The 20338-nt window shown below is 38.2% G+C and overlaps 1 protein-coding gene across 2 annotated transcripts in view; it reads left to right on the forward strand.

The window, feature by feature from the left end:
* The window catches only part of LOC127418111 (Kv channel-interacting protein 1-like), a 57131-nt gene that overhangs the window by 9340 nt on the left and 27453 nt on the right, over positions 1-20338 (forward strand). The window contains exon 1 of one of the 2 annotated variants that reach the window (XM_051658504.1): positions 6626-6791. The exons of the other annotated variant lie outside the window; for it this stretch is intronic. Coding sequence (XP_051514464.1) covers positions 6734-6791 — 58 coding nt within the window. The 5' untranslated portion in view covers positions 6626-6733. Of the gene's footprint in view, positions 1-6625; positions 6792-20338 lie in introns of those variants that run through there. 2 annotated transcript variants of the gene reach the window in all.

The raw sequence follows: 20338 nt of genomic DNA on the forward strand, positions 1-20338 counted from the left end.
TCCACGACATTCTAATTTATTGAGATGCACCTGTATATATTCACCGATCAGCCACAACATTAAAACCACCTGCCTAATATTGTGTAGGTCCGCCTCGTGCTGCCAATACAGCGCCAACCCGCATCTCAAAATAGCATCCTGAGATGCTATTCTTCTCACCACAATTGTACAGAGTGGTTATCTGAGTTACCGTAGACTTTGTCAGTTTGAACCAGTCTGGCCATTCTCTGTTGACCTCTCTCATCAACAAGGCGTTTCCGTCCACAGAACTGCCCCTCACTGGATGTTTTTTGTTTTTGGCATCATTCGGAGTAAATTCTAGAGACTGTTGTGCGTGAAAATCCCAGAAATACTCAAACCAGCCCGTCTGGCACCAAAAATCATCCATGCGACTATCTAATCAGCCAATCGTGTGGCACCAGTGCAGTGCATAAAATCATGCAGATACGGGTCAGGAGCTTCAGTTAATGTTCACATCAACCATCAGAATGGGGAAAAAATTTGATCTCAATGATTTGGACGGTGGCACGATTGTTGGTGCCAGATGGGCTGGTTTGAGTATTTCTGGGATTTTCACGCACAACAGTCTCTAGAATTTACTCCGAATGGTGCCAAAAACAAAAAACATCCAGTGAGTGGCAGTTCTGTGGACGGAAACACCTTGTTGATGAAAGAGGTCAACAGAGAATGACCAGACTGGTTCGAACTGACAAAGTCTACGGTAACTCAGATAACCACTCTGTACAATTGTGGTGAGAAGAATAGCATCTCAGGATGCTATTTTGAGATGCGGGTTGGCGCTGTATTGGCAGCACGAGGCGGACCTACACAATATTAGGCAGGTGGTTTTAATGTTGTGGCTGATCGGTGTGTGTATATATATATTTGTTAAGGTCAGTGTTCCTCTGAGCATTTTTATTTTTATCTCGAGGGAACTCTTAACTAACTCATTAAATAACATTAAAAAAAAAATAATTAAAAAAATGCCATCTTTGTTCTCAGTTGAAATTTGATTTGGTAGTATTGTATTCTCCTTTTGATTAATCACTTCTGCTTATTTTATTGTCTTTTGTAAGCTTTGGATATTTTTTATTTTATTTTATTCACAAAGTTTCGTGTCTACAGGAAAATTTCAAGGGAAATGTCTTCCTCTAACGGTCACTTATGTTTTGCAGATGGCATCTATTACTAGGCTGCTGTTTGTCTGATTGTTGAAAGGTTTAAATTCTCGTTTTTTGTCTTTTGGATATGTTTATACATGATAAATCTACTAACATAACCTCTGTTAGAAAAAAAGTTGATATGAATAATGTATAATTATAATTGAAGAAAATGTGCATATACTATAAGAAGGAATTATAATTGACATCAGACATACAGTGTGTTAATGTATTATAATATGATGAATTGTATTATATCTCCCTGTATGTAACTGTTTTATGACTTTAATGTTTTTGCAAAATTAATAAATAAATAAATTAAATGCCTGACCAATTATGGACAGCTTTCCGCCACCACGCCCACGAAGTCAAGATTTCCCAATGGATTAAAATCCAAGTGTGTCCTGAACCCGTGAAACCAGTGATAAGTTCACATTTTATATATTTATATCCTTTAATTAATTGTGAGCTGGGTCTGTTTGATGCACTTGCTTTGCAAGAAAGTTTAATGTGTTTGCAGTTTTTTTGTTGTTGTTGACTGAAGTCTCTTTTAATGGTTTAAAACTGCTGTCGATATTGACATATATTATGATAAATGACGATAAACAGCTCCTGTCTTTGTTTGGGGTTGTTTGGATGTGTTGAATTTGATATACACTGCTTGGCCAAAATAAATCGCTGTTTCGATTTAGATAAGCAGATACAAAAAAAAAAAAAAAAGAATGATCATGATCTGAGATCACTAAAACGCTTGGTGAAGTCACAATCGACAGCAGAACTCACGGCTATGTTTAATAGAGAAAGAACATTTCCACACGCACAATGCGACGAGAACTTACAGGATTGGGACAAAACAGCTGTGTGGCCACAAGAAAGCCACTTGTTAATGAGGCTAACTGGAAAAAATGACTTCAATTTGCTAGGGAACATAAAGATTGGACTGTGGAGCAATGGAAAAAGGTCACGTGGTCTGAGTCCAGAGTTACCCTATAGACCAGGGCTACTCAACTTCGGAAAGGTCAGGGGCTGAAAGCTAGATCCTTGTAACCTTGAGGGCTGCACTCTTAATTATTATGATTATATACAGCTCTGGAAAAAATTTAGAGACCACTGCAAAATGATTCGTTTCTCTGGATTTACATTTATAGGTATGTGTTTGAGTAAAATGAACATTTGTGTTTTATTCTATAAAGTACAGACAACATTTCTCCCAAATTCCACATAATAATATTGTCATTTAGAGCATTTATTTGCAGAAAATGACAACTGGTCAAAATAAAAAAGATGCTGTGTTTTCAGACCTCAAATAATGCAAAGAAACAAGTTCATATTCTTTTTTAAACACAATACTAATGTTTTAACTTAGAAAGAGTTCAGAAATCAATATTTGGTGGAATAACCCTGATTTTCAATCACAGCTTTCATGTGTCTTGGCATGCTCTCTACCAGTCACATTGCTGTTGGGTGACATTATGCCACTCCTGACACAAAAATTCAAGCAGCTCGGCTTTGTTTGATGGCTTGTGGCCATCCATCTTCCTCTTGATCACATTCCAGAGGTTTTCAGTGGGGTTCCTCCTGCTACTCAACCTGCACTTAAGATCTGTGAAAATGATGTGAGCCGCGTCTTTCTGAAACAAAAGACGAGGAAAGCTTCAGGCCCAGATGGCGTCTCACCAGCGTGTCTTCAATCCTGTGCTAACCAGCTGGCCCCCATCTTCACACAGATCTTCAGTAGATCACTGGAGCAGTGTGAAGTCCCATGCTGCTTCAAACGCTCAATCATTATTCCTGTCCCAAAGAAACCAAAAATCACAGGACTTAATGACTACAGACCTGTCACCCTGATGTCTGTGGTCATGAAATCATTTGAGAGACTGGTGTTGGCCCACCTGAAGGACATCACTGGACCCTTTCTAGATCCCCTTCAATTTGCTCATCGAGCAAACAGGTCTGTGGATGATGCAGTCAACATAGGATTGCATCATATCCTGCAACATCTGGACAGAGCAGGGACATATGCAAGGATCCTTTTTGTGGACTTCAGTTCAGCTTTCAACACCATCATCCCAGCTATATTCCAGAATAAATTACACCAACTCTCTGTTCCCATGTCTATCTGTCAGTGGATTACCAGCTTTCTGACGGACAGGAAGCAGCTTGTGAGACAAGGGAAACTCACTTCCAGCACCTGTACAATCAGCACTGGTGCCCCCCAGGGATGTGTGCCCTCCCCACTACTCTTCTCCCTCTACACCAATGACTGCATCGCCAAGGACCCCTCTGTCAAGCTCCTGAAGTTGCAGACGACACCACTGTCATCGACCTCAACCGAGATGACGATGAGTCTGCATACAGAAGGGAGGTTAAACAGCTGGCTGTCTGGTGCAGTCAAAACAACCTTGAGCTGAACATGCTCAAAACGGTGGAGATTATTGTGGACTTTAGGAGGAACACCCCAACACCGACCCCCCTCACCTTTCTAAACAGCACTGTGGCAGCAGTGGAGTCATTCAGGTTCCTGGGCACTACTATCTCACAGGACCTGAAGTGGGAGACCCACATTGACTCCACTGTGAAAAAGGCCCAGCAGAGGTTGTACTTCCTTTGCCAGCTGAGGAAATTCAACCTGCCACAGGTGCTGCTGATACAGTTTTACTCAGTAGTCATTGAGTCTGTCCTCTGCACTTCAATAACTGTCTGGTTTGGTTCAGCTACGAAATCAGACATCAGAAGACTACAAAGGACAGTTCGGACTGCTGAGAGGATTATTGGTTGCCCCCTGCCACCCCTTCAAGAACTATACACTTCCAGAGTGAGAAAAAAGGCTGGAAAAATCACTCTGGACCCCACTCACCCTGCCCACTACCTTTTTGAACTGTTGCCTTCTAGCCGACGCTTCAGAGCTCTGAGCACCAGAACCGTCAGGCACAGGAACAGTTTCTTCACCCAGGCTATCCATCTTATGAACAGTTAAATTGCCCCATTGAGCAATAACTATGTACAATACCCAGTTTAGTCTTTTTTATATTTATCCAACACATCCAACCTCTTCTGCCATTACATTCCTCTGAAAACAAACAAACAAAAAAAACATTTGCACTGTACATAACAGATTGTATTAGATTTGCACTACCCATGTGTATGTATGTATGTATGTGTGTGTCTGTACGTATGTGTATAATTAGTTTTAATTTTTTATTTTTTTATTATTATCTATGTCTTGCTGCTGTTTTTGTATTGCTTTTGTATTGTTGTACACTGGAAGCTCCTGTCACCAAGACAAATTCCTTGTATGTGTAAGCTTACTTGACAATAAAGCTGATTCTGATTCTGATTCAATCAATAACGATATGCCGATAAATAACTCTCGTTTGTGTTCCTCATCTCTAGATTATTAATTTATTTCAACATCAGTGCCGATAAAAACCATGGATAATTGAGCATTGTTGAAAATAACTTTGTAGAAATTAATGGAGCTGCAATAATTAAACTGTCTGACTGACAGCCTATAATGTATGGGTTTTGGCTCATGAAACTCACCTGTGATTGGCTGGATGGTCAATCAATCAGCCCAAAGTAACAAAATGCAAAGAATACTGTATACAAATTCACCATTTGGACTCGATAGGGGTTTAGCTTGAAAAAGTGTGGGGGACCAAATTACCTTTTTAAAGAGTGCGGGGCAACTGTGAGTCTGTTTCTCGTCTTTTATTAAGAAAATATCACCAGTCTGTTATCCTCCTTGGCTCCTGCTAAGTGCTGTCCAGGATCCGATCAGTACTCTTGGAACAGTTTCATTTCGATTGATCACTCAAAAGGGACAGTAAGACCATCCGTGTTGCATTTAGAAAAACTGGGTGAATGCCCAAACAGTCTGAACCACCACGTCCTGGGTGCATTCTTCCACTTTTTCTTTGGGTCTATGTGTTGATCATATGTCCATGTGTCTTCTTTCTTTTGCCCTACTCCCAATTTTAGGGCCCCCTCAATTTTCCAGACCCTCGTTGGTCCCCCTAGGGGACTCTTCTGCTTTTGTCGGAGTTAGAGGCTCGCCTGGCGTGAATTCAGGAGGTTCTACTCTGTGGCAGTGTGTACAGTGGACCCATGTGTCCCCTTCTGCCATGCGAATGGCGGTTGGGGTCATCAGGATGACTCTCCACCATCCCGGCCAGCGTGGTCGGTGCAAGGCCTTCCGTTTAAAATTAGGACAGAGTATGGAGAAAGAAAAAGCACACACAAGGCCTAATAGTCACCTAAATAACAATAAAATCATAAAGAAATTCAATATTTCAGATCAATGATTACATGAGGTAGATATGTTGTATGCAATGGCTACTTATATACTATAAGCCATATATATATTTAGAATGTATTTGTGTCAGCAATTAATGACCTTAAACTTAAACACAATGAAACTCTTACTTAAACTAAATAAGTGATGAATTAAATAGTTGCAACTCACATGTGTATCCGTTCTCTGGGAGCCGGGCTAAATGAGTAAACACTGTTCACTGTCTTCCTGACATGGGTCAGACCCTCAGTCACACCTCAGAGGACAAATACACAAATGACCCACAATATTCATAATTATAACATAACCAGAATAAATGCACATGACTAAAAACACTTTGATTACCTTTTGATTATAACAACACTACAAACTTCTGGATGAACAGAAATTCTGATCACAAATTTTCCAATAATTGGTCATTTTACATGTCATTCACATTTTCATCCTAAGTAGGCGTGTCTCAGTCAGAATAAACAGAAAGATAGACCAGACTTTATGCTGATAGTAATATTGCCTGACAGGGTGATGGGTGTTTCGTGGTTTAGTTCCTGGGCTGCACACCCAAAGTTTGCAGGTTCAGTCTCCAGACCAGCAGTGGTGATTACCTTTGACCCAGACACTGACCAACTGATTACACTAATGTTCCTGAATTTGAGTAAGCAAGCTGGAGCCAAACATTCTGTTATCAGAATGTAAAATGAAAGTACAAAGGGATGGATTTTCTGAAGTGTTTTCGCTTTTGTCCACAAGGTTGAGCTGTCATTTCGACGATACACGCACACGCAGAAAAATACACACTAAAATCCCTCTTTCACCGTCTCTATTCTTTGTTCCTCTGGCAGAGTGTTTCTCTATTCATTTGAGGTTTTTCTTATTCCCTGGTTGTCCTCTTTCTCTTTGTCATTCACTCTCTCTCTCTCTCTCTCTCTCTCTCTCTCTCTCTCACTCACTGTCTTTCTGTTTGTCTCTGGGGTGGAAAGCATGAGAGACAGACAGACAGACAGAGAGAGAGAGAGAGAGAGAGAGAGAGAGAGAGAGAGAGACATGGAAGAACAGAAGAGAAAGATGAATATGCATTGATAGAGGAGGGTAGAGAAAGAGAGAGAAGAGGAGAAAGAACTAGCAATATGAGAGCACACACACCTTCAGCAAACGCACACTGAAAGGAGTCTACACATAGTACAGCTTAACAAGACATCAATAAACACACATTACGGAACAGAATACACACAGAAACGCTGGCTCATGCTACAGGTGTGTGTAAACGCAGACAGCAGTTATGGGTCTGGTTATGGGGATGTTCTCTCTGCAGAGCAAACAGGTGAACTATCACACAGGTAAGATGACACTGTGATTTTTGAGTTTTATACTGTTTTTATAACCGTAACACTTAAACAATTTCAAAACTAGACTTTTGTAAGAAATTGACAGTGGCGCAAACTTGCTGCCACCTGCCAGTATGTTGTGAGTGTTTTTTTTTTAGCATGTTAATGTGCAGTTGCTAGGGTGTTTTGTGTGGTTGCTAGGTTGTTCTGGGTGGTTGTTAGGTTGTTGCTAGGGTGTTCTGGGTGGTTGGTTGCTGATCCAAAGATTCCAAAGATTCAGTAGGGTTATTCTCACAAAACCTATCAAGAAAATGGCCTGGTCATATTTAACCCCAAATCAATTAAAAAAAGTATGAAATTATATTTTATATTTAAAATGATATCCAATTGTATTTTAAAGTATTAATATATTTTGCATAAAGAAAATAAAGCCTATTTTTTTCAATGTGACAATTATTTTCAGGACACTTAATCACATTTTACCCCCTCAATTCTCATTACCGTAACGCATCCGTATATTGTACTTTTACCATTCCAATTGTTTCCATTTTCCAATGATGATTTTTGTTACCATAACACAGTCACAGTAATACAGATGCTGTTGTACAATGTTTTTTCTTCTATTAAATCATTGAAAATAAATTACAATACCAAGGGAGTACAACTATGATGAACGGATACTTTATAATTGAAAAAATTTAATAATTTTCTTCACATTGCGATAATGAGTATATCATAATTACCATATTTTTTTGTGTTGTGGTAATAGCAATTTCAGGGTACAATGTGCTTAACTGTTATGAAAATCATCAAAAATATTTATGGCCCTAAAAGTAGCTTAATTTTCTTTTAAACTAGGGATGCACCGATGTATCGGCTGCCGATATTTTTTGGCCAATTATCGACAAAATTAAAACCATTGGCATATTGGTTATTAGCATGAAAATACCTATATGAGAAACAGATGGTTTATTTATTTATTTTTATCCCCTTTTCTCTCCAATTTTCGAATGCCCAATTCCCACTACTTACTAGGTCCTCGTGGTGGTGCGGTTACTCACCACAATCCGGGTGGCGGAGAACAAGTCTCAGTTGCCTCCACTTCTGAGACCGTCAATCCGTGCATCTTATCACATGGCTCATTGTGCAGGACACTGCAGAGATTCACAGCATGTGGAGGCTCATGCTACTCTCTGTGATCCAAGCACAACTTACCACGTGCCCCCTTGAGAGCGAGAACCTCTTAATCGCGACCATGAGGAGGTTACCCCATCTGACTCTACCCTCCCTCGCAACCGGGCCAATTTGGTTGCTTAGGAGACCTGGCTGGAGTCACTCAGCACACCCTGGATTCGAACTCGTGACTCCAGGGGTGGGCTGACTACACACCCCTGGAGTCGTGAGTTCGAATCCAGGGTGTGACAGAGTTACCTGTCAATACTCGCTGAGCTACCCAGGCCCCCCAGATGGTTTATTTTTAAATAATTAGTAACACACTTGAAAAAGCTGTAAATTCAAATGCACAATCTAGAAATAAAAATAGGCCCAAATACCATCTAAAACGCTTTAACACCAACAGAATTTGACTTCTGAGACATCAGAATGATATTGATTTAATGCTGCATGATTGATTGAATTAAGAGTGAAATTGCAATATGGCCTTACGCAATTGCTAAACCATAAAATGCTGTGTTTTAAAATATTGTCTTCATTTAGCGCTTCAGTCAGTGCTGTGTGAGCAAGCGGCGCCCTCTCACGGTCTGGATGGCATTATCCATTTTACCACTACAATACACTATTTTAAAGGTGTTTTTTCCTTTGGTTAAAATGTTTTAGTTTTTGCAAAAACAGAAGTGTAAAAATGTTTTAGAACTACAGAATAAGGGGGCCTGGGTAGCTCAGCGAGTATTGACGCTGACTTCCACCCCTGGAGTCGTGAGTTTGAATCCAGGGCGGGTTGAGTGACTCCAGCCAGGTCTCCTAAGCAACCAAATTAGGGTAGAGTCACATGGGGTAACCTCCTCATGGTCGCTATAATATGTGGTTCTCGCTCTCGGTGGGGCGCGTGGTGAGTTGTGCGTGGATGCCGCGGAGAATAGCGTGAAGCCTCCACACGTGCTATGTCTCTGCGATAACGCGCTCAACAAGCGAATTGTTAAGATGCGCGAATTGACGGTCTCAGACACGGAGGCAACTGAGATTCGTCCTCCGCCACCCAGATTGAGGCGAGTCACTACGCCACCACGAGGACTTAGAGCGCATTGGGAATTGGGCATTTCAAATGGGGGAGAAAAAATAAATAAAAAAAATAAATAGAAGTACAAAATATTTTTTTCATATCAATCATCATGTTATTATCTTTTTATCCATTTATCTCTCATGGTGGCTCTTTAAAATGTTGGCCTATGTTCAACTGATTGAATCCATGTTCAATTAAAATGATTTCTTGTTAGAACAGTAAAAACGCTTTGTTAATTTTTAAGACAGCAGAATTGACAAAATATGGTAGGTGGCAAAATGTCATTATCATATATTTTATCATTATCATAGGCCGTTTGTTCATATCATTATCGGTTTTGGCCTATAATTTGTTTTTGTTTAAATCGTTTTCGGTATCCTCCAAAAATGTTCATATTGTTGTGTCCCTATGCAAAATATATATCTTTTTTTATTGTTTCTTTTGATTTTGGAGTAAAACTCAACCAGGACATTTGATTGTTTTATTATTGTGTAGGTTAGAATTGTGACACAAAGCACTTTCAAAAAGTAACATCATCCCTCCTCAACAAGCTGCCTGATTAAAGGTATTATTCATGTCTGTAGCACCAAAGACTTAGACACTAAAGTTTAAAATTATTATGTACTTAAGGTTAGGGATTTTGCTCAAATCACTAACCCTAAGAATAAGCGATAGTAATAGTGATGCTTGCCTTGGCAAACACAACTAATGACATCTGTGAATGTTTTTGTAACAAAGAGTGGATGCATTTGTCATTTATTTTAGAATTTCAATTAAAGTGAAGTTTCTTTTACTGTGATGCTTAAAGTGAACCCTCCCAAACAAATGTAAACAAGAGGAATAACAATCTTTGTGTGTGTGTGTGCGTGTGTGTGTTTGTATTATGGTAGTGCAATGTGTGTGTACAGTATCTTAAATGTGAGAGTGTTATACACTCATTGTATTGCATCTAGTTTCTGCCTACAGGATGGCATTCCTGGACGAGACTTTGTATAAATAGACAATGAACTGCAACACTATAAAAGGTTATGGTATTCACTCTTAGCATTAAATCAACTGCTGTGTGTGTGTGTGTGTGTGTGTGTGTGTGTGTGTGTGTGTGTGTGTGTGTGTGTGTGTGTGTGTTAAATGTTATGATATTCACTCTCCACAGTCCTAACACTGTCTAGTGTCCACTGTGTGTGTGTTTGTCTAATTAATTGAAATAGAAATGTAAAGTGGTTATACAAAGATTAGGCTAAATGAAATGTTTGCGGTGAAACTTTTGGTTCGGTTGCCTGTAACCATAGTGACTGATAATGGTAGTAATACGATTTTTAAATTTTCTGCTGACTGTGCATTAAGCAACAGCATGTTGTGCTTACCAAAATTTGAATCACTGCCCCCAGTGGCCAAAGCTGGATGTGTTGAACATATGGGCATGTGTGAGCTTCAGTTTTCGGTTGAAATATCCACACGGTGGTGCCAAAACGGAGTTGTATTTTCAGTTGTAAATGATGTAATACAGTCAACAGGGATGCGTACTTTAACCCCAAACACAAACCTTAACTCTAAACCTAACAGTCAGTGGAGTAAATATATAATTTTAGAGCAAAAATGCAACCTCCAAATCGCACTCACCATTGTTTATATGAACATGATTACTTCCTGGTTCCCACGTGAACAAAACACATGTTTCTGAAGGAAATGTGTTCACGCTTCATGCAAAAATGTTTGTTGGGAATGGTGTTTGTCAGTAATTTGGCTGAAGGGGGTTGATTTCAAGGTACATTAACTTTCGGAAGCAACATGTCGATTGCCTGTGTGATCATGATTTCTGAAGAAAATGTGTGAAAATGAGTGGTGCTTGCCTATTCAGAGCTATAGTGCTTACAGTATATACGTACAGTATGTCATATTTATGTATGTCAGTGATGTGACAAAGTTTATGACTGTGGTTTTGTTAATATAGCACATATCCACTGAACTCGTTCTCAAAATTAAGAGTGCGGCTTTCATTTGGAAGTAGGCCTATTGTTTTACGTAATTTATGCATGAAAGAAGAAACATGGAATAATGGGAAAATACAGAGTGGGTCGTGATTATGTTTGGCGAGCAACATCGCAGTTTGCTGTGATAAATACATAATACATTTAATAGCCTATTTCATTCACAGAGGGGGGTTGGGGATTCTCTAAGGATGAATTGCACGTGGGCCTGGGTAGCTCAGTGGTAAAATACACTGGCTACCACCCCTGGAGTTCGCTAGCTCGCTAGTTCAAATCCCAGGGTGTGCTGAGTGACTCCAGCCAGGTCTCCTAAGCAAGCAAATTGGCCCGGTTGCTAGGGAGGGTAGAGTCACATGGGGTAAACTCCTCGTGGTCGCTATAATGTGGTTCGCTCTCGGTGGGGCGCGTGGTGAGTTGAGTGTGGTTGCCGCGGTGGATGGCGTGAAGCCTCCACACGCGCTATGTCTCCGTGGCAACGCACTCAACAAGCCACGTGATAAGATGCATGGGTTGATGGTCTCAGAGGCAACTGAGATTCAGTGAATCACTATGCAACCACGAGGACTTAAAAGCACAATGGGAATTGGGCATTCCAAATTGGGAGAAAAGTGAAAAATCGAAAAAGAATGAATTGCACTTGGTAAAAGCGCTGGTTATTTGCATGCACTGTCTGGACTGGTTTAGCACCCGATTCACTAAAGTTATTATGCAGATCAGGCAATGGCGCAAACGCTCCCACAAAATCACTGCTGAATGTAAATTTGCACATGCAGTTCCAAACTTGCTGGCCAGTTCTGAGCGCCATATAGCGAAGTATGCAGCAGACCACAGTTTTTTGACACACTTTGGCTGGACTGAACAGCATCACTGATTGCTGTGATCCAGACACTCTTTAACATACCAAAAGTATGCTTTCTACACTGCACATCTGTATATAAGCCAGGCTATAATGCTGTCTCCGTCAGTTGATCATTATTTGATGAATTATTGCTGATATGATCAATAGGAAATGTACAAAAACATCTCTTTTAAATAAAATTCATTTTACGGCCTGCTTTCATCTGGCGACAATAACAAGATGTAAATTGCACCAGTCAATTTTTGTAAATCTAATTTACATTTACATTAAAGGAGGCTTGTTTGCATGGAAAGGAAGGACAATGACTTAATTTAAATACTCGAGACGCAGCGCAATTTCAGCCCTGATTGTGCAAGATGCAGCTCTTCGAGCTGAAATACCATGCGCTAAAGTGGCGCAACTATTTAGTGAATTTTCCCCACAATTCTGCAGAAAAATAGGCATTACCACTAATATGTAATATAAAACTGGATTGCTCATGATGTCATAACAGTGAAACCACTGCGCTGCCATATTGCAATGCTCACACATTCCAATGTGACTATTGACTTAATGGGAAATCATCTAATTTCAGTGAGTAAACATTAGTCATTCAATCACTGATTTTATATCTGAAATCTGCATGTAAATCCCTACTACACAAATGTCCTACATATGTAATTATTTATTTAAAGTTGGACATTCTTCCTGTTTCTTGAAAGCCTGAGCAAGTATGTATATCTACAGTATATCAAACAGTATTCACCACTAACAAACTTCATCGGTGAACAAACAGACATTTTCAGACTTATTTATTGTGAACATTGAAGAGTTTGTTCAGAGTTACTTGTTTTATGTTTTCATCGAAAAGTACCTTGTTCTCGCGGTCACTTGAATAAGAGCGCACTCTCCCTCCGTCCATCACACGTGCAGAGAGTGAGGGAGACACGCAAAGCAAAGCTGGTAAACTGATACGCTAGGTTTAAATGGCAAATAAACACATATTTATGACATGTATCCATGTATGACTACAGAGAGCACTTCACTATGAAAACGAGCATATCCCGGACATTTATGGTGATTTAGGAATCCCGGACTGTCTTTTTTAAAGTCCCTTTTGGGGTAAGGATGTATTGTCACCATTAAAAACCTTACAATATTATGATATTACAGCTTTTCCTACTTACATTACAACTTGTGGACAGTTTTGCCTCTTCCTTTGATGATTGTTGTGCTGCACTGATAGGCTGAACTGGGCAGGTGAATGCTCTGACATCGCGATCGGCGTATATCTTCTCCCTCGTAACGAATATTATCCATAACGAGCAAATTAAACATTAAACATGATTGTCACTAGAGAGCGAATTGCAACTGTCATATCTGCAGAGACGGTGAAACGGGGGTGTTTTCGCCTGTCAGTCACTGATGCTCTATGACAGTTTGGGCATACCAAGATGGCCGCGCGAATACTTCCGGTGGCTTCACTTCCAGCTGGCAGTTTACCGTTGCGTCAATGATCCAGTTCTATATATATACTATATCAGTGGGCATTACCTATTTTTGGTTATTAAATATATAAACTTTTCTTTTTGTTGAATTTTCAGCAAAAATAACTATATTGTAATAAATACAGTTCAGTTAGTACTGCACAATTAATCAAATAAATAATAGAGATTACAATTACAGGTGCCACAATTAACTAATCAAGAAAAGTGTCAAATATAGCATGTAGGACGCAACAGTGTACACCTGCGTCATGGTTACTTTTGGAGCATTTCATTTTGGTTGCATCTCATCATAAACACAAAATGTTTAGGCGGCTGTGTCAAATTAAACATAGTTTAAAACTTATAAAAACACGTCTTGAGATCCCTGCATTCGGAATTGCACTCCATCCAACTGTGTTTGAACGCAAGAACACATCCTCTTGTGCTGTCACTGGTTTCAGGCAAGTATGAGTGTGGTTTGTTGCCTGTACAGCTGGAGTTTCACTTACTGCCCCCTGCTGAAAACAGGTGGTACTTCAAAAGTGAAGCTTCTGGCAAAAAAACATGTCATAATAAAAGCACGATTCAAAATACAATCTAGATATCTGAAATTGAAGAAATTGAATAAAAATATATTACAACTGTATAGTAAAATTTAATATTCACTGTAATAATAATAATAATAATAATAATAATAATAATAATAATTAATCAAAGTATCACAAGCAAGTCATCTGTTGAATAAAAGTTAAAAGTAAAAAAAAAAAATGTAATGTCATGTTGAAAAGTTATATTTTCACTTGTTAAAAGTTTTAAGAATTAATTGATTAGACATCATTTTGGAAATTAAATTAATTTCAAAATTAAAAAATGTTCTGGAAACTAATAATAATGATTAAACTATATTTATTAAATTAATTATTAAATAATTAAAAATAACTAAACTGGTGTGTTCAATAGCACATTATCATATAAGCATATTTTTGCTTTGGTATCGAAATTGGTATCGAGAATCGTGAAATTTCACTGGTATCGTTACCGACTACTGAAATTTTGGTACCGTGACAACACTATTCTAAAGCCAGTTTTTTTAACTGTTGTTTTATCAATACTTTATGTAATGCATTTTAATTATCTAAATTATTATATTTATTATATATTTTCTGTATATATAATATTTTAAATATAAATATAATAATTTAATAATTATATTTTGAATTATTGTTATTTGAGGGGCTTTCTCAGCGATTTACGATTTAATTAATCTTCATGTAATTAGTTATATATATAATATAATATATATATATATATATATATATATATACACACAGGCAGCCAAAAGTTTGGAATAATGTACAGATTTTGCTGTTTCGGAAGGAAATTGGTACTTTAATTCACCAAAGTGTCATTCAACTGATCACAAACTATAGTCAGGACATTACTGATGTAAAAACAGCACCATCACTATTTGAAAAAAGTCATTTTTGATCAAATCTAGACAGCAGCCATCACTCCAACACCTTATCCTTGAGTAATCATGCTAAATTGATCATTTGGTACTAGAAAATCACTTGCCATTATATCAAACACAGTTGAAAGATATTTGGTTCGTTAAATGAAGTTTAACATTGTCTTTGTGTTTGTTTTTGAGTTGCCACAGTATGCAATAGACTGGCATGTCTTAAGGTCAATATTAGGTCAAAAATGGCAAAAAAAGAAACAGCTTTCTCTAGAAACTCGTCAGTCAGTCATTGTTTTGAGGAATGAAGGCTATACAATGCTTGAAATTGCCAAAAAACTGAAGATTTCATACAAAGGTGTACACTACAGTCTTCAAAGACAAAGGACAACTGGCTCTAACAAGGACAGAAAGAGATGTGGAAGACCAGATGTACAACTAAACAAGAGGATAAGTACATCAGAGTCTCTAGTTTGAGAAATAGACGCCTCACATGTCCTCAGCTGACAGCTTCATTGAATTCTACCCGCTCAACACCAGTTTCATGTACAACAGTAAAGAGAAGACTCAGGGGTGCAGGCCTTATGGGAAGAATTGCAAAGAAAAAGCCACTTTTGAAACAGAAAAATAAAAAGAAAAGGTTCGAGTGGACAAAGAAACACAGACATTGGACAACAGATAATTGGAAAAGAGTGTTATGGATCTTAACCCCATTGAGTTTTTTTGGGATCAGCTAGACTGTAAGGTGCGTGAGAAGTGCCCGACAAGACAGTCACATCTATGGCAAGTGCTACAGGAAGTGTGGGGTGAAATGTCACCTGAGTATCTGGACAAACTGACAGCTTGAATAACAAGGATCTGCAGAGCTGTCATTGCTGCACATGGAGGATTTTTGATGAGAACTCTTTGAAGTAGTTTAAGAAGTTCTGAACATTTTTTTCAAATTGTAATAGTAATTCTTCATGTTATTAATGTCCTGACTATACATTGTGATCAGCTGAATGCCACCAGTGTGTGTGTGTGTGTGTGTGTGTGTGTGTGTGTGTGTATTTATACACAGGGTTGTGACGGTTACTTTTGAAATGTATTCCACTACAGATTACAGAGTACATGCTGTAAAATGTAATTTGTAATGTATTTCGTTAGATTACTCAAGGTCAGTAATGTAATCTAAATACTTTGGATTACTTCTTCAGCACTGGTAGATTTTTTCACTTGTTTTGACTATAAAAACTCTGTCAGTACAGTAAGACAAAATACACATGTTAAAAATACATTCTCTGAAAAACCGAAATATCTTATGCAGTGTTGTTTCTAAAACAAGATAAATCAAATTGATCTTGTTTTAAGGATTTTTAGATATTTTTACAAGAAAACAATACAAAAATTATTATCAAGAATATGATTTTTGCCCTAATATCAAAGGTCTTACTAAAAAAAAAAAGAAATTATGATCCAACGTGAATTTTCTTGGTAAAAAAATATGATCGTGTCTGGTAACATGTGCATGTAAAATGGCTAGAAATAGCATTTTAGCTTAGTGTAAAGCTGACAATTTACACAAAGTTTATTTCTATTTCTTCTGCTCCAAACTTACTTCAAACTTACTTCTCTGTCTGCTCGTATGAATGTAACACATCATAAGAAAGTGTTTCACCGCTGTTCAAATGCACTTTGGATTACATCATTTATATGTAGAAATGTTTTCCATCTGAAAGGACTAAATATTAAATGAAACAAATGAAATAAAATGCAAAGTAATCTCTTCAGTAATCAAAATACTTTTTGAATGTAACTGTATTGTAATTACTAATGATTTAAATTGTAACTGTAGTGGAATAGTTACTTATATTTTGTATTTTAAATACATAATCCTGTTACATGTATTCCGTTACTCCCCAAACCCTGCATATATATATATATATGATTTTGATTTTGATGCTGCCCACCTCCACCATTGAGTATATGTTACTTACTTGCATATAAAATCTGTGACTGTTTCCACTACGGCAGCATTTGCATTCAGATCCCTAGCTGCTCTGCTTTTGTATCAGTATCCAGATGCGCAGAGGTCTGCAATGGGATTACGGTTTCTTCCACTCACTAATAACAGACTTAGTTTTCATTAATAAATAATTCCTAGATTATTATCATTCTGCATAATTCATACTAATGGTGCACTTTTGCCTCGGGACTTTGTTCCGTGGAAAATTGTCTTCGTTTGTTCAGATTCCTTTGAATGAAGCTGAAGTATTTTAGCGAGTGTGTGTGTGTGTGTGTGTGTGTGTGTGTGTGTGTGTGTAAGGTAGAGTTTGTACTTATCTCCAGTTCACACAACCAGGGCTGCTTAGCTGCTTTTGATTTCAATATTTAGTCCAGAGGTGCCCAAACTTTTTCCTATGGAGGGCCAAAAATCAATCTTGATTGAGGGCCGTGGGCCAAAAGAGAACATTGCATTATAACAACCTCAGAGGCTGGAATTTATTTTTGGCATTCTGGTGCATTATGAGGCAAAATACGGCAATGAAGGCCCTGTACAATTGCGCAGCTGAAGACCTGCATAATGGATGAATGGGTGAAAATTCCACTTTCTAAACTAAACAAACTTGTGTCTTCAGTGCACAAATGCTTAATAAGTGTTATTAGAAGAAATGGTGATGTTTCACAGTGGTAAACACTCGACTGTCCCAACTTTTTTGGAGTGTGTTGCAATCATCTGATTTGAAATTACTGAACATTTAATAAACAAACAATGAAATTCACAAGGAAAGACATCATATAATGTGTAGTTGTAGTGCTTTCAAAATAGCAAAGGGTGAATATAAATTACAAATCACTCCTTTTTGTTTTTGTAAGACTGTCCCAACTTTTATGAACTGGGTTATGTTACCTTGGAATTAATCAAAAAAATCCAGCAAGACTATTTAACACTGCTGCGATGGGGTTTTCAAATACACCTGCTGAGGGAGTGCCAATAAATTTGCCATCTTTCTCTCCTGGCTGCCGTAATTCACCACGCTCTCTTTTTCAATATTGGAAAGTTGTGAAAAATGCAATAGTGGATTTTTTTTTCTTTTTACTGTTGGATCAAATGGAAACGCTGGAATACTTTTTGCTATGGTTTCCCATCGGCACCCCCGGGCACCAGTTGTGCTGTTTAACCTGCTATAGTTTACTTCAACGTTCCAAACCTGAAAATGAGAAAAGGGTTCATCGGAATTGTAGAATTATTACTGTTTTTAAACGGGTCCGAAACACTATCAAAGTCATTCATATTCACTTCACTCATGTCACGATTCAGTTCGGTTCACAATTCTCTAAACTAAGCTTGAATCAAGAAAATGTACGTTTTTTTTCTTTTCTTCCTTTTTTTTTTTTTTTTACTTTAAAGACACGTATGCAAAACAATTCCTTTCCTTTAACGTGTAGCTAATAGTGATTGTAATGAAAAAGTAATTATGCTAGAAACATAAGCCGCTTACACACTGTCACTTATTACAAACATTTAAAATATTTCAAATTAAAATGGTATTCTTCTAAAATAATATAGTCTCTGATTACATCTAAATATTCTTTTATAAAATACATATTTAATGGAAGTGCTTATCCAGTTAAATAATAATTTACTGATGAAATCAAATCAGACGTGACATTTGACATTAGAATTATATTCCCCCATAGCATCCTTATGCATAATATTCAGCATCATATATAAAAGATGAATATGGTACTATAATTGTTTTTTTTTTTTAATAATTATTATTTTTTTTTTAATCCCCAATTTGAAATGCCCAATTCCCAATGCACTCTAAGTCCTCGTAGTGGCGTAGTGACTCGCCTCAATCCGGGTGGCAGAGGACGAATCTCAGTTGCCTCCGCGTCTGAGACCGTCAATCCACGCATCTTATCACGTGGCTTGTTGAGTGCGTTACCGCGGAGACAGCGTGTGTGGAGGCTTCACGCTATAATCCACACACAACTCACCACGCGCCCCACTGAGAGCGAACCACATTATAGCGACCATGAGGAGGTTACCCCATGTGACTCTACCCTCCCTAGCAACCAGGCCAATTTGGTTGCTTAGGAGACCTGGCTGGAGTCACTCAGCACGCCCTGGATTGGAACTCACGACTCCAGGGGTGGTAGTCAGTGTCAATACTCGCTGAGCTACCCAGATCCCCTAATATGGTGCTATCATTAAACCTCTGTAAACTTTAATTTTCTCTCGCACGGCAAATGGACATTCGATCCCTCACACTGAAAAGGCACATCTCTCTCCCGCTGCTGGTTTCAGTTTCCGCAGTTTCTGCAGAACTCATCATACGACACCTGTGGCTGCTAGTGTGCAATCATATTTTAGAGCTCCTTGTGTGCAATGAAGCGATTTCTATTTGTATGCCCACGTTACGTAGGTTTAGGACGTCGTACATATTGGATAGATGCTAAAATAAAAAAATAAAAAAGTCCAGTCTCCACGATGTGCATAATCACATTTTTGAACCGCAATGTGTCGTACCACGATAAACCGTTACACCCCTACTAAACATGTAGTCCCGCCCCAAACTCACACCATTGGTTTAGCCAGATTTACTGTGTCAGGCTGCCTAAAATGCGTAAGCAAACAGGAATGATTTCATTGCGCAACAGAGTCACAGTATTTAGGTTACACTTTTTTCTCTTTAATAAGCTGAGATAAGTATTTTAATGTCAAAATAAATTTCACACATCACCTTTAAATATTCTGACGGTCTGGAAAGCAGCTGAGGTTCTGTTAGATGTTTCTATCCGAAGACAGAATGGATGAAAAACATACACAGAAGGTCTGTTTATTAAGGGCTTGCTTGATGAGCTGTTGATCAAACAGGTTGTGGGCAGATTAAATGTCTTTTTGAATTCTGCCAATCTCTCTCTCTCTCTCTTTCTCTGTCTCCATCCTCCAGCTGTATGAGTTTAAATGGCCCTAAAACTGCATGCATCAAAGATGATTCATTCATTATATAAAGATGTGCATCTCTCTCTTTACTGAGACCTTCATACGCACAAAGACCTCTGCGAGAGAGAGGGAGAGAGAGGAAATCAGGTCAGGTTACAGAGAAAAATATGAAAGGAAATGAATGAAAACGAGTCGGTGATGAGAGAGGCGAAATACGTACAATAACATCACATACATTTTCTTTCTGTCTGGATGTTACATTTCACAATAGCACAAATATTACCTTGTAAAGCACAGACATCAAACTTTATTGAGTTGTTTGCCAAACAGTGCCATGTTCATATCCTGAACCAGTTTTAACCGAAAAGTTCTCTGATGGTAATGTGGTACAGTAATGGTATCATATGGTAATACCATGGTATTTTGATGTATACTGTGGTACAGATTTATTACCATATTCACATGGTATTTGCACGGTACCCCAAAGCACTTCAAAGAAAATGGTATGGACATGGTAACACCATGGTACCATGCCTTGAAAGTATGGTATTACTATGGTACCTTATCCAAACAACATGTTGTTGTTGTTGTTACATGTCCAAAAGCATGGTATTA

Source organism: Myxocyprinus asiaticus, chromosome 27 (assembly GCF_019703515.2).
Source record: "Myxocyprinus asiaticus isolate MX2 ecotype Aquarium Trade chromosome 27, UBuf_Myxa_2, whole genome shotgun sequence".
Lineage (NCBI taxonomy): Eukaryota > Metazoa > Chordata > Actinopteri > Cypriniformes > Catostomidae > Myxocyprinus > Myxocyprinus asiaticus.